We start from the raw sequence: 13668 nt of genomic DNA, 5'->3' as shown, positions 1-13668 counted from the left end.
TTTAATCTCCACTGGTTTAATCCCCACAGGTGCCGGGAGACAAGGCCTTAGCTAAGACTCTCATATAGCTGGTGAGAGGACATTCCGATCATTGGAACTGAGATTACCATCTAGCTGTTTGGAAAGTTGCTCACCCACCTCCCTCCCCCACTACCTTAGCAGAACTTCCTCTTTGTTTGTGCTTAAATTGTGGCTGCAAAATAAAATTTTCAGAGCTTGATCAGACCTCCTGTCTTGCTCTCGTTCTTCGTGTCTCTTGTCCTCTCCATTCTCTCGCCCCCTACCCTAGGTTTCCGTTGATAACCCTGCAGGCCAGGGCACATGGGTTCTCGCACACAGGTTCTTTTTCCACTCCGCCCCCTTATCCTATATACTTCCTTTTCTACCCTACCACTTCCTTCCTAGAAAGTATAAATGCAGATTCTTTTCTCAATAAACAGTGAATTGCATTCCCACTCACCCATGAGTTCCCAGTTGTCTCTCTCCTGCCTGCGAAGCTACCCAGCATATTGGTGCCAGAACAAGAACCTAACCTGCCCATCACCCAGATACGCTGCTTGGCTACCTGTCCACCATGGACAGGTACCTTCCTGCCTATGAAGAGAGAAAAAAATAGTAGAACCCTCTACTATTTTTTCATGAGACAGTTTCTCTGTCTCTGGAACATTTTGCTCTGGGCCACACCTTTGTTCTTCATGACTGTGATCGTAGAGCTTGGGAGATGCGTGGAGATTTCACCTGGGACTTTCTGGACTCCCTCTCCTGTGTTTCCCACAGAGAACAATGACTCTAACTTTCGGGGCCTTCTTCAGTACCTTGGCAGTCCCCAAGAATGGAGACCTGTGGTTAGTTCTACCTTCCTGACTCAATTCTTTCTTCTATGGGAAGACATTTTTGGGAAAGCAGAAAGACCTAAAAAGACACCATAAAGTACCTAATGAAATAGTTTCTACTTAGACTTAAATATCTTCCTCACCTACCTCCTATTGTATATCCCTCAATCACTCCAAAGCTAAACTTGTCAGACAAAATAAGGACTACAAAAGCTAAGTAAGGGCAAGAGTCTGGCATACTTTAATGAGGACTCTTTGATCACTACTAGGCCACTCCATCACCTGGGGCCCTAGTTAGGGAGTCGTGGGATTCTCATACAGATATGATGGGCCTAGACCTCTAGTGGACCTCTGTCACCACTGTCACTGGTCATATCCATCAGAAACAACATAATGCACCCCTTTGTGGGACCCTATAGGACCTTGCCCTCATGTGGATAAACAAGGGTAGGGAATGTTCCATTCTCTGAAGGGAGACTGGATAACATATTATATCTATCACTGGAGGATGATGGGTCCTGAAATTGGTGCAGCCTGGAATATTCCTAGCCATGACCACAGAATGCCAGATCAGACCTACAGGGATGAAAAGGTTACATAGTCTCCTGTGCTGACTATGGGCCTCACATCAAACCTATAGGATTTACAGTTAAAATATTTATATACTTCTCCTATATTTGGGAGCTACACTCTTCCCTGATCCAGCGTTCTAGTCATTTTCTCCAACTATGGCTCCATCTCCCCAGACAATAACTTAGGTCACCACCTGCATGTTAGATGTCAAGCTCAGACAAAAACTGGTAAAGTCATGGGTCCCTTGGAATATACCTAAAACAGACCTACTAGCTTTTTCCAAAACAGAAATCCCAAATCTTCATCTACAATATTCTTGCCTTTAGGTTCATGATTAGTCAACAATTTGTTCTGCCTTATATCTTAACTCTTTTTCAGCCACCAGGGTCCAGACATTGTCATGATGCCAACTGGACTTCCCTGAGCAGATGACCCTACCAATATGTCCTGGTACCCCACCTCCCCAGACCCCTACACAACTAGGGAAAGAGAGAGACAGGCTGGGAGTATGAATCATCTGCCAACATCCATGTTCAGTGAGGAAACAATTATAGAATCCAGACCTCCCACCTTCAGTACCCCATAAAGATCCTGGGTCCATAATCCCAGAGGGACAAAGAATAGGAAAGCTTTCAAGGAAGGGACTTCTGGTGATGGGAATTATATGGAATTGAAGCCCTTTTATCTTATGGTCTTGTCAATCCTTCCATTTTATAAATAAATTAATTAAAAAATAAAACAAGGGAAGGACTGCAAAGAACTACTCAACTCTATTGAACAAGAGATGGAACTGTGAGGGACATTGACAGACACATTCATAACCAGTGCAAATGTATGCCAATGGCCAGGAATACTTGAGACATGGAATGAATCTGACCATCATAAGACATTCTTTCAATTTATTTGATAGTAATTGGTCTATTCATGTTTTCTAGTTCCCCTTAAGTCAGTCTTGAGTAGTTGTAAGCTCCCAGGAATTCATCCATCTCATCCAATTCATCCATCTCATCTAATTTTATGGTATATAATTGTTCATAATATCCTTGCATGACATTATGTTGCTGGAAAAGTCATGGTACAATGTTGTATAGAAAACAATGTGTCATAGGGCTGGAGTAGGTAGCATAATGGTTATGCAAAGAGACTCTTGTGCTTGAGGCTACAAGATCCCAGGTTCAATCCCCCACACCAACATAAGCCAGAGCTGAGCAGTGCTCTGGTTAAAAAAAAAAAAAAGAAAAAACATGTTATGATTTTTCTGACAACCTAATACTTTGTGTTTCTGCACTGTTTGGTGTGATCTGTCCCCTTTCATTTACTGTCTGGTTTATTAAGCTCTTCCCCATTTTTAATTGATTTTATAATGATCAATAAGACAATAGGATAAGAGGGGTATAATTTCACACAATTCCCACCACCAAAGCCCTGTATCCTATCCCCTTCACTGGAAGCTTTCCTGTTCTATATCCTTCTGGGAGTGTGTACACAGGAACATTATGGAGCACAGAAGGCAGAAGGTCTTGCTTCTCTTCTGGACATGGTCATTAGCAGGTCTATCCGTACTCCCAGATTATTTATATCATTCCCTAGTAGGGCAGAGGTTTAGGGAGGTGAGGTTCCAGGGCACATCTGTGAGGTCATCTATTCAGTGAAGTCAGATTGGCATCATGGTAGCATCTGCAACTTGGTGGCTGAAAAAGCATTAAGTTAAAGCAGAACAAATAATTTAATAACCAGGAATCTAAAGTTAAGACTGCAACTGATGGGATGTGGGGTCTCCATTTTGGGAAAAAGCTGGTAGGTCTATTTTAGGTATATTCCAAGGGGTCTATGACTACTAATTTTTGCCTGAGCCTGACAGCTAACATGCAGGTGGGCCAAAGGCACTGTTGGAAGAGATGTTATCAGAGTTGGAAATAGGACTAGAAAGCTGCATCAGGGAAGAGAGTAGCTCCCAATTATGGGAAAAATATATAAATATTGTTAACTGTAAACCCCATAGATTTGATTTGGGGCCCATATTCAGCACAGGATTCTGTGAAATCTCTAAATCACTGCAGGGCTAAACTCACATTCTGTGGTCATAACTAGGAACATTCTAGGCTGCACTCATTACAGAACCCGTCTTCCTTTTGTGGCAGAGTATGCTGACCCAACCTCCCTTCAGAGAGCAGAGAGTGGGGCAGTCCACACCAATGTTGATCCACATTGAGAGCAAGGTCCTGGAGAGGCCCATAAGAGGGTCCACTATGATGTTCCTGGTGGAGATGACCAGTAACAGTGGGGAGAAGTATCTCTTAGAGATCTAGGCCCATCATGTCGATGGAAATTCCATGGTCCCCCAACTAGGGCCCTGGATGATGGGGTGGCCTGCAGTAGTGGCCAAAAGAACCATCACTAAAGTATGCCAGTCCAGCTTTTTCAGTCCTTACCTTGTCTGACAAGGTTAGCCTTGGAGTGATCGATGGAATTGAAACAGGAAGTAGGTGAGGAGGGCATCTAGGTCTAAGTAGAAACTATTTTATTAAGTAGTTTATGGTACCTTATACAAAAAGTATCTTTTTTATGTATTTCTACTTGCTTGCTGAATTTATTGACTCACTGCAAACTATTGTGCACTTTTACATTAAGGTATATATTTCCCCTTAGCTTATGGATACACGTGCACATGTGTTCTGTCTTATGGGACCTGGTCTATATTTAAATTCTGTGGTTCTGTGGTTCTGTTAGGAAGTGCACTGCCTGATATGGAATTGAAGAGTCCTATGATCTAGGAAAGGTCTCACCAGAGTACTGGAGCTGAAGAGTTGACATCCCATTCCTGGCATCTCTGGACACAATCCAAAGTGAAATCTGTCTAGGTGGTATTGGTTTCATTGATTTGGTTGAGTTCCATTTTCATTTTTATCAATATGTCAAAGGATTTGGATTTTTCTTTATCCTTTGAAAGAACCAGCTCTTAGATTCATTGATGTTTTGACTTGTTTTTCGTTTTTAATGTAATTTTTTTTGCTCTAGTTTTTTTTTTTTTTATTATTTAACTCCTTCTCCTGGCTTTGGGTTTCTTTTGCTCTTCTTTGTCAATCTACTTGAGGCTTTTAATCAGGTTGTTTATTTGATTTGTTTGTTTGTTTACTGATGTATGGCTGATTTTCCTTTTCAGTACTGCCTTTGCTAAGTCCCAAATGTTCTTATTGGTCATATCATAATTTTCACTAATTCATAGGAACATTTTAGTTTCCTTTTTGACCCTAGTTATTAAATGGAAGGATTATTGAGTTTCCATATTTTGGGACTCTCTCAAAGTTTGTTTGGTGTTGGGCATCTCAATAAATCATGGTGTTAATTGTTATTTAAAAAACAGAATGAACATCTAATCTTTGATACTGGGGCCCAAAGTCTTAAATGGAGGAAGGAGGCTCTCTTCAATAAATTGTGCTAGGGAAACTGGGTTGAAACATGCAGAAGAATGAAACTGAACCACCTTATCTCACCAGAAACAAAAACCAACTCCAAATGGATCAAAGACCTCGATGTTAGACCAGAAACTATAAAATACTTAGAGGAAAACATTGGGGGAACACTTTCCCACCTAAACCTCAAGGACATCTCTGATGAACTGAACCCAATTGCAAGGAAGACTAAAGCAGAAACTAACCAATGGGACTACATCAAATTGAAAAACTTCTGCACAGACAAAGAAACTATCACACAAACAAAGAGACCCCTCACAGAATGGGAGATCTTCACATGCCATATATCAGACTAGAGACTAATAACCAAAATATACAAAGAGCTCAGCAAACTTAGAACCAAAAAAACAAATGACCCCATCCAAAAATGGGCAGAGGATATGAACAAAACATTCACTTCAGAGGAGATGCGAAAGGCTAACAAACACATGAAAAATTTCTCCAGGTCGCTGTCAGAGAAATGCAAATAAAGACAGCATTGAGATACCACCTCACTCCTGTGATAATGACATACATCAAAAAGGACAGCAGCAACAAATGCTGGAGAGGCTGTGGGAAGAGAGTGTGTCTGCACTGCTGGTGGGAATGTAAATTGGTTCAGCCTCTCTGGAGAGCAGTCTGGAGAACTCTCACAAGGCTAGACATGGACCTTCCATGTAATTCCTCTCCTGGGGATATACCCCAAGGATTCCATAATGCCCAACCAAAAAGATATGTGTACACCTATGTTCATAACAGCACAATTCATAATAGATAAAACCTGGAAGCAACCCAGGTGCCCAGCAACAGATGAGTGGCTGGGAAAGCTGGTGGTATATATACACAATGGAATACTATGCAGCTATTAAGAACAATGAACCCACCTTCTCTGATCCATCTTGGATGGAGCTAGAAGGAATTATGTTAAGTGAGATAAGTCAGAAAGATAAAGATGAGAATGGGATGATCCCACTCATCAACAGAAGTTGAGAAAGAAGAACAGAAAGGGAAACTAAAGGCAGGATTTGACTAAATCTAGAGTAGGGCACCAAAGTAAAAACCTCACCCTGTGGTGAGGGGGAGGGTGGACATTCAGCTTCCTGGGGGTGGCCGGGAAGGGGGGGCAGAGGTGGTTGGTGGGAGGGGACACAGTCTTTTGGTGGTGGGAATGGTGTCTATGTACACTCCTATTAAACTGTTGTAATATAAATCACTATTTAATTAATATGAGAGGGGAAATTAATTGTATGTCTAAACTTTTTAAAGCACAGACTGAGTCTTTTTAGTACATAGGCTGAGTCTTTGAAATGCTGAGTCTCAAAAGCCTAGACCAAGGAGAACAGAAGCAACCGGTGGCACAGCTATATACAGGATGTTGGGTATTATACAGCAAATCCTAACAAAGGGTCTTTTCAAATTTAACCCAATTACCAAATAATGTGATGATAACAATAACTATATATTGTCTTCTTGAACCCTAAGACAGCAGGAACCTCACATTTCCACTATAGAGCTTATATTTCCCCCAGTCCTGGAACCTTAGGGTGGCACCCACTTTCCTGCATGCTTCTCTAAATTCATATCAAATAATATTGTATCCATCGATCACAACCTAATCAACACAACAAGTGACACCCCAGCATGCTTCACTTCTGACTGTGTCCAGAGACTTCAGGTGTGGAATGACAACCCTTCAGCTTCATTACTCGGGTGAGACCTTTCCTTTCATAGTATTCTCTAATTCCATTCCAGGTGGTTCACTTCCTAACAAAGTCCCCAAACCTAGATATAGACCAGGTTCCCTGAGATAGAGCATATGTTCACATGTATCCATTAACTAGGGAAAATATATGCCTGAAAGCAAAATTACACAATAGTCTGCAGTGAATACCCCCCCCAACACTTCATCTGCACATCTTCCAGCCTTTAGGTCCATAATTGCTCAATAATTTGTTTGGCTTTGTATGTTAACTCTCTTTTCAGCCACCAGGTTCCAGATGCCAGCATGATGCCAACCAGACTTCACCTCCAATGTGTCTTGGAGCTCTGCTTTCCCAGAGACCCACCTTACCAGGGAAAGAGACAGGCAGACTGGGTGCATGGACCGACCAGTCAATGCCCATGTTCAGCGGGGAAGCAATTACAGAAGCCAGACCTTCCACCTTCTGCAACCCACAATAACCTTGGTTCCATACTCCAGAGGGATAAAGAATGGGAAAGCTATGAGGGGAGGGGGTGGGATATAGAGATCTGGTGGTGGGAATTGTGTGGAGTTGTACCCCTCCTATCCTACGGTCTTGTTAATGTCTCCTTTTTAAAATAAATAAATCAATAAATAAATTTTAAAAAGAACCCCTTTAGAAGTACTTGTAGTGAATGTTTGATAGTGATAGTTTCTTTCACCTGTTTTTTTTTTTTTTTTTGTCTAAAAAGACTCTACCCATTCTGATGAGAATCAGGTACATCCAACAAGCAAGTGACATAAAAAAATCTATAAATAATCATTATAACTCCACACAAATCATAATAATCACCGTGCAAAAAAGCCAAAGAACTAAACAGTTTTCTAAAGAGCTACACATTACCCATAGACAATGAAGAAATGCTTCACTTTCATTAGAGAGATACAAATTAAAAGTACACTGAGATTGCATTTTACACCTATGAGAATGGCCTACAACAACACACCAGGAAATGACAGGTGTTGGCTAAGTTTTGGAGAAAAAGGAATTCTGCTACAGTACTGGTGAGAATGCAAACTGATGTAGCCCTTTTGGAAGACAGTGTAGAGAGTCCTTATGTGTTATCCAAAGGACCCTCAAACACTAATTTGAATGGGCATATGACACATTATTCACAATAGAAAAGGAATGGTTACAGCCATGAATTTCCATGGATAGTTGACTGGCTAAAGAAATTATGGGGCATTTACTCTATGGAAAATAAGATGATATTGTGTCATTATCATTCTTAGTGAAAAGGTAAAAAGACTAAAAAAGATAAAACAACTCTGCACTGTGGTTTAACTCATAGGAATGTAGAGAACTGTGATACATGAACTTGCAAATAAATAAATAAATAAATAAACAAACTCCAAAAGCAAATTGTTTCTAAGAATTTTTGAGATCTATGGTGGATATAATTGGGAGGTGGGATAGTGGAGATACAGGATGTTGGTGGTGAGTGCATTGTGGTGCCTGTAATCTTGTAACTCACTATTAATTTTTAAAAATGGCACTTTGAACATTCAGATATTCTGGATACTGTTAAATGCTCACTGAGTACTAGCTGTGGGTATTTTTGTATGGTATATAACAGCTGTAGAAATTTATACATAAACTTGTAATTATCTGTTCTGTAACCCAAGTGTACATGTCAGTCCTACTTAATTTACAACTGTTAGGTAAATACGTCAATGTTTGCCAGCATTTTTATGTACTTGTCAATTTCTACATCTGATTTCACTTCAAATCATCTTTTAAATTTTAAAAAGTAATGCAAATAGTGCTTTAAGAAGTCATGAAAATCTAAACGTGTAATTATTCATTTCAATAGTCAGTGATAACCAATACTAACTGGTGGAGTTTAGTCTTCCTCATTTCCTTTTTACACAAATACACATAAACCTTTACTTTTTCATCAGTCATTTTCATAGATGGGGTATCTAAAATGAGGTGTTTCTTTTTTGAACTTTGTTTATTTTACTGACAATTTGCTGGGGTTCAAAGGTGGAAACATTTAAAAGTAGATCTACATTTTTAAATTGCTTTTTACCAACTTAATGTTTGAAAGGTATGAGAGTCCTTTTTGTTTGCTGTCACCATAAGGCTGATCATTACTTTGTGTGCTTTTCCAATGTGATAAGTCATAAATTCTTATTGTTTGAATTTATTTGTTTACTATTTACTTGATAAACGTTTTATATGACCATTGGCTATATGCACTTCTTTTGAAAAATGCTAGCTGCTAGCCAGCATTTCTCCCTTTCCCCTATGGGAGGTGTGTGTGTGTGTGGGGGGGGGTTGGTTAATCTTCCATTTTTGCTTTGTCACAGTCATTATTATTTTTCGGTTTTTACATAGCGTTGGTTTAATACAGGTTTCCTTTCGCTGCTTTATAGAAAGCAATCCATTACATATATATGTTTTTTTCTTTCTTTCATGATTTTTAGATGTGGTTTTCAAAAACTGGCTTCCTTTTCCTCTCTTCCTCCCTCCTACCCTCTCTTTTTTGTAGTCTTCTGTCTTTGTTTCTTTCCCTCTCAGTCTCTTTCCACTCCCACCCCTCCATCCCCCACTCCCCATACCCAATATAGAAGTTTTAAATTTTGACCTAGTCGAATCTATCATTGTGAGCTAGGCTTCGTCAGTAGAAGGGGGCGGGGATGCGATAACAGAGGTGGGGGAGGGGAAGGGGCGGAGAGGAGCAGGCGGAGCAGCTGCTCGAGTTGCTGGGAGTGCGCGGTGGGATCTCTTGGCGGCGGCGGCAGCGGCGGCGGCAGCGGCGGCGGCAGCGGCAGCGGCAGCGGCAGCGGCAGCGGCAGCGGCAGCGGCAGCGGCCTGGAGACCTGAACGCGGAGACCTCGGCCCGCGGCCTACACGCTTGAAACCTTTTTCTACCAAAGGATCCGAAACTGCAGTCTTCATCTCTGAGGTACTGTTTTCCGCGCTCCCCTCCTGGCCTGGCCCAGCCTGCCGCGGTAGCGCCGATTCCTTACTCCTTCCCTCGCTCTCTTGCCTGCCCGCGCCTTCCCTGTCTGCCTGCGTCACCGCGGCCGCCATGGCTGAGAATGGCGAGAGCAGCGGCCCCCCGCGCCCTTCCCGAGGCCCTGCAGCGGCCCAAGGCACTTCCTCTGCCCCAGCAGAGCCCAAAATCATCAAAGTTACTGTGAAGACCCCCAAAGAGAAAGAGGAATTCGCGGTGCCCGAGAATAGCTCAGTCCAGCAGTTTAAGGAAGCGATTTCAAAACGCTTCAAATCCCAAACCGATCAGCTAGTGCTGATTTTTGCCGGAAAAATCTTAAAAGATCAAGATACCTTGATCCAGCACGGCATCCATGATGGACTGACTGTTCACCTTGTCATCAAAAGCCAAAATCGACCTCAGGGCCAGACCACACAAGCTAGTAATGCCGCGGGAACGAATACTACCACAGCATCAACTCCCAGGAGTACCTCCACTCCTACTACCACCACAAATAGCAACCAATTTGGTGGGGGGAGCCTGGGAGGACTTTCAGGCCTTAGTAGCCTGGGTTTGAGCTCTACCAACTTCTCCGAGCTCCAAAACCAGATGCAGCAGCAGCTTTTGTCCAGCCCTGAGATGATGATACAAATCATGGAAAATCCCTTTGTTCAGAGCATGCTTTCGAATCCTGATTTGATGAGGCAGCTCATTATGGCCAATCCACAGATGCAGCAATTGATTCAGAGAAACCCAGAAATCAGTCATCTGCTCAACAACCCTGATATAATGAGACAGACCCTTGAAATCGCAAGAAATCCAGCCATGATGCAAGAGATGATGAGAAATCAAGATCTAGCTCTCAGTAATCTCGAAAGCATCCCTGGTGGCTACAATGCTTTAAGGCGCATGTATACTGACATTCAAGAGCCTATGCTGAACGCTGCTCAAGAGCAGTTCGGGGGTAATCCATTTGCATCGGTTGGGAGCAGTTCTTCCTCCGGGGAAGGTACCCAACCTTCACGCACAGAAAATCGAGATCCTCTACCCAATCCATGGGCGCCACCACCTACCACCCAGAGTTCAGCAGCCACTAGCACAACCACCAGCACTGGCAGTGGATCTGGTAATAGCTCTAGCAATGCTACCGGCAACACTGTGGCAGCTGCCAATTATGTTGCCAGCATCTTCAGTACCCCAGGAATGCAGAGCTTGCTGCAACAGATAACCGAAAACCCTCAGCTGATCCAGAATATGCTGTCTGCACCCTACATAAGAAGTATGATGCAGTCACTGAGCCAGAATCCAGATTTGGCTGCACAGATGATGTTGAATAGCCCCATGTTTACTGGGAATCCTCAGCTGCAGGAACAGATGCGTCCACAGCTCCCAACTTTCCTGCAGCAGATGCAGAATCCAGATACACTATCAGCTATGTCAAACCCAAGAGCTATGCAGGCTTTAATGCAGATCCAGCAGGGGCTACAGACACTAGCCACTGAAGCACCAGGTCTCATTCCAAGCTTCACTCCAGGTGTGGGGGTGGGGATGTTGGGAACTGCTATAGGCCCTGTAGGCCCTGTTACACCCATAGGTCCCATAGGCCCAATAGTCCCTTTTACCCCGATAGGCCCCATTGGGCCCATAGGACCCACTGGCCCTGCAGGTACCCCTGCCTCTACTGGCTCTAGTGGTTCCACTGGGCCCACAGTTTCTAGCTCTGCACCCAGTGAAACCATTAGTCCAACATCAGAATCTGGACCCAACCAGCAATTCATTCAGCAAATGGTGCAGGCTCTGGCTGGAGCAAGTCCTCCACAGCTGCTGAATCCAGAGGTTAGATTTCAGCAGCAGCTGGAACAGCTCAACGCAATGGGGTTCTTAAACCGTGAAGCAAACTTGCAGGCTCTAATAGCAACAGGAGGTGACATCAATGCAGCCATTGAGAGGCTGTTAGGCTCCCAACCAACCTAATTACATTTCTGTACCTTGGGGGAAAAGTATCTTATTTTTGATAATGGCTCTCAAATCTTTAAACACACATAATTGTGCTTTAGCTTCATTTTGATTCTCTTAAATCTGTCTAGTTATAAATCCCCTGTGATATATTTTAAGGTAGGGTGGAATCCATTCTTCCTCCTCTCCCTTTTTTTTCCCTCTCCCTATCTTACTCCTTTCTTCCCTTTTCTTTATCTTTCCTCCCCTTTATTTCTCTTCTCTCTCTGTTTTGAATGGTGGGAATCAATGCTGATTCACTCAAAGGTATTGCATGTACAATTCTCTTTATTCTGAATTTATTGTGATTTTTGGAAATTGGTATAAACTTCCACAGTTGAGTGAATAAGTTCTGTCTTACAGATGTCCAACTTATTTGCATTTTAAACATTAGCCTATTATAGTAATTTAATGTAGAATGAAAATATTAAAAAAACAGAAGCAAATTTGAAGCTCTAATTTGTGGTACAATATTGCTTATTGTGACTTTGGCATGTATTTTTGCTAGAAAAATGCTGTAAGATTTATACCATTCTTTGATCTTTTTTGCTATATTTGTATGCAGTACAGTAAGCACAACTGGATCTGTATAACTAGAAAATTACAACAGGATCTCTGAGCAGAATTATGTAACCAAAATGAGAAAGAATATAAGAAATATCTTGGGAACTACATGTTTCACAATTTTGTAGAATCTTACAGCATCTTTGATAAACTTATCAGTGAAAATGTTGGCTAGGTAAGTTCAGTTAAAATATAGTAGACTTGTTTATCCTGGTATCTCTAAGTACGCCTTTAATTGTATAAAAATCTTAAAGTGTGACATTGTGTCAACAATTGCAGATTGACTGTATATGACCTTAATCTTTGTGCAACCTGAAGGATCAGTGTAGTAATGCCAGGAAAGTGCTTTTTACCTACAACGTTCTTCTCAGCTTCTCCTGTAAAAAGCCCCTAGTATGTATGCATTTTCATTTGTAATTGGAAATGTAACTTTCACTGAAAGTGTCATGTGATGTTTGCATTACTTTTAACTGCTATGTATAAAGGAAATTGTATCTTTTGACTTCATCAGTTATTTCTCTTGTGCACAGGGAAAATGCATTAAAATCACTAAAAAAAATAAAAAGATTTAAAAAGTCATTTTTTTTCTTTTTTGTCTTCTGGGTCTAGGATTATGTTTAGATGGCTTGCCCTATCCCAGCATTATATTAATCTTAGTCCACATTTCTTTTATTTTAGTGGTTTTGTTTTTAAAAACAAACCTTTTGTCTTAACTGGTTTTATTTTGATGTATGGATTTTGAATTATTTTTCCCTGAAAAGTGGTGCCTAGCTATAAGTCAGGACAGAGCTCATTGTTTCCCATTCTTCAATTTGAAATGTCATACACATACACACACGCACAAACACACACACTCTCACACACACACTTTATTCTGTTGAAATTCTCTTAGTAACACTCAAAATTGCCTTCCAGTATACCAGCTTGTAGTTATCAAGTTATAAATATGACTATATCTTTTAGGACAAGTTGTGATTATCTTAAATTGGTAAAAGGGTGAGGACTACAGAATTACAGTGATTTCCAGAAAACTTTTTATATCCTTCAAGAAATGTAATTTAAGTCCTGTATAATTTGTGATAAATGATATTTTTAGTTAATATTGACATACAGGAAACAACATTGTGATTGGGAGCATCTAATCATAGCATTACTTAAGTGGTCACTTTTTCTATGCAAGCAAAGAATGTATTTTCATACATTGAATTTTAATTGGCCATTTAGGTCTATGGAGATGATATAATAGTTATGCAGAAAGTTTTGATCCTTGAGGCTCTGAGGTCTTAGGTTCAATCCCAAGCCTCACCAGAACTAGTAAAAAGAATATATTTAGTAAATGGGAAATTTAATGAAGTCTGTTAGAGATACTCAGTTGATTTTTCTGGTATTTTCCCGGTCAGCAATCATTTGGTAGTATAACGATATGCATTCCTTTTCACAATTCATTAGTTTCACTGCATGGGTGAAAACTTTCAGGATAGTGGTAAGTAATAGAAAAAGCAGTGGCATTTTCCTTTTGTTTCCCATTTTAACAAGAGTTTGGTGTAGCAGTTCTAAACTACATTTTT

The 13668-nt window shown here is 41.2% G+C and overlaps 1 protein-coding gene across 1 annotated transcript; it reads left to right on the top strand.

Moving 5' to 3' along the window:
- Positions 1-9558: 9558 nt before the first annotated feature.
- Positions 9559-12679, top strand: UBQLN2 (ubiquilin 2). The gene has a single exon (XM_060183354.1). The coding sequence runs from the start codon at positions 9638-9640 to the stop codon at positions 11513-11515; it is 1878 nt and encodes a 625-aa protein (XP_060039337.1). The 5' UTR covers positions 9559-9637; the 3' UTR covers positions 11516-12679.
- The last annotated feature ends 989 nt before the right edge of the window (positions 12680-13668 follow it).

The sequence above is a fragment of the Erinaceus europaeus genome, chromosome X, assembly GCF_950295315.1.
Source record: "Erinaceus europaeus chromosome X, mEriEur2.1, whole genome shotgun sequence".
Lineage (NCBI taxonomy): Eukaryota > Metazoa > Chordata > Mammalia > Eulipotyphla > Erinaceidae > Erinaceus > Erinaceus europaeus.
This window is presented reverse-complemented; position numbering and strand designations above follow the sequence as displayed.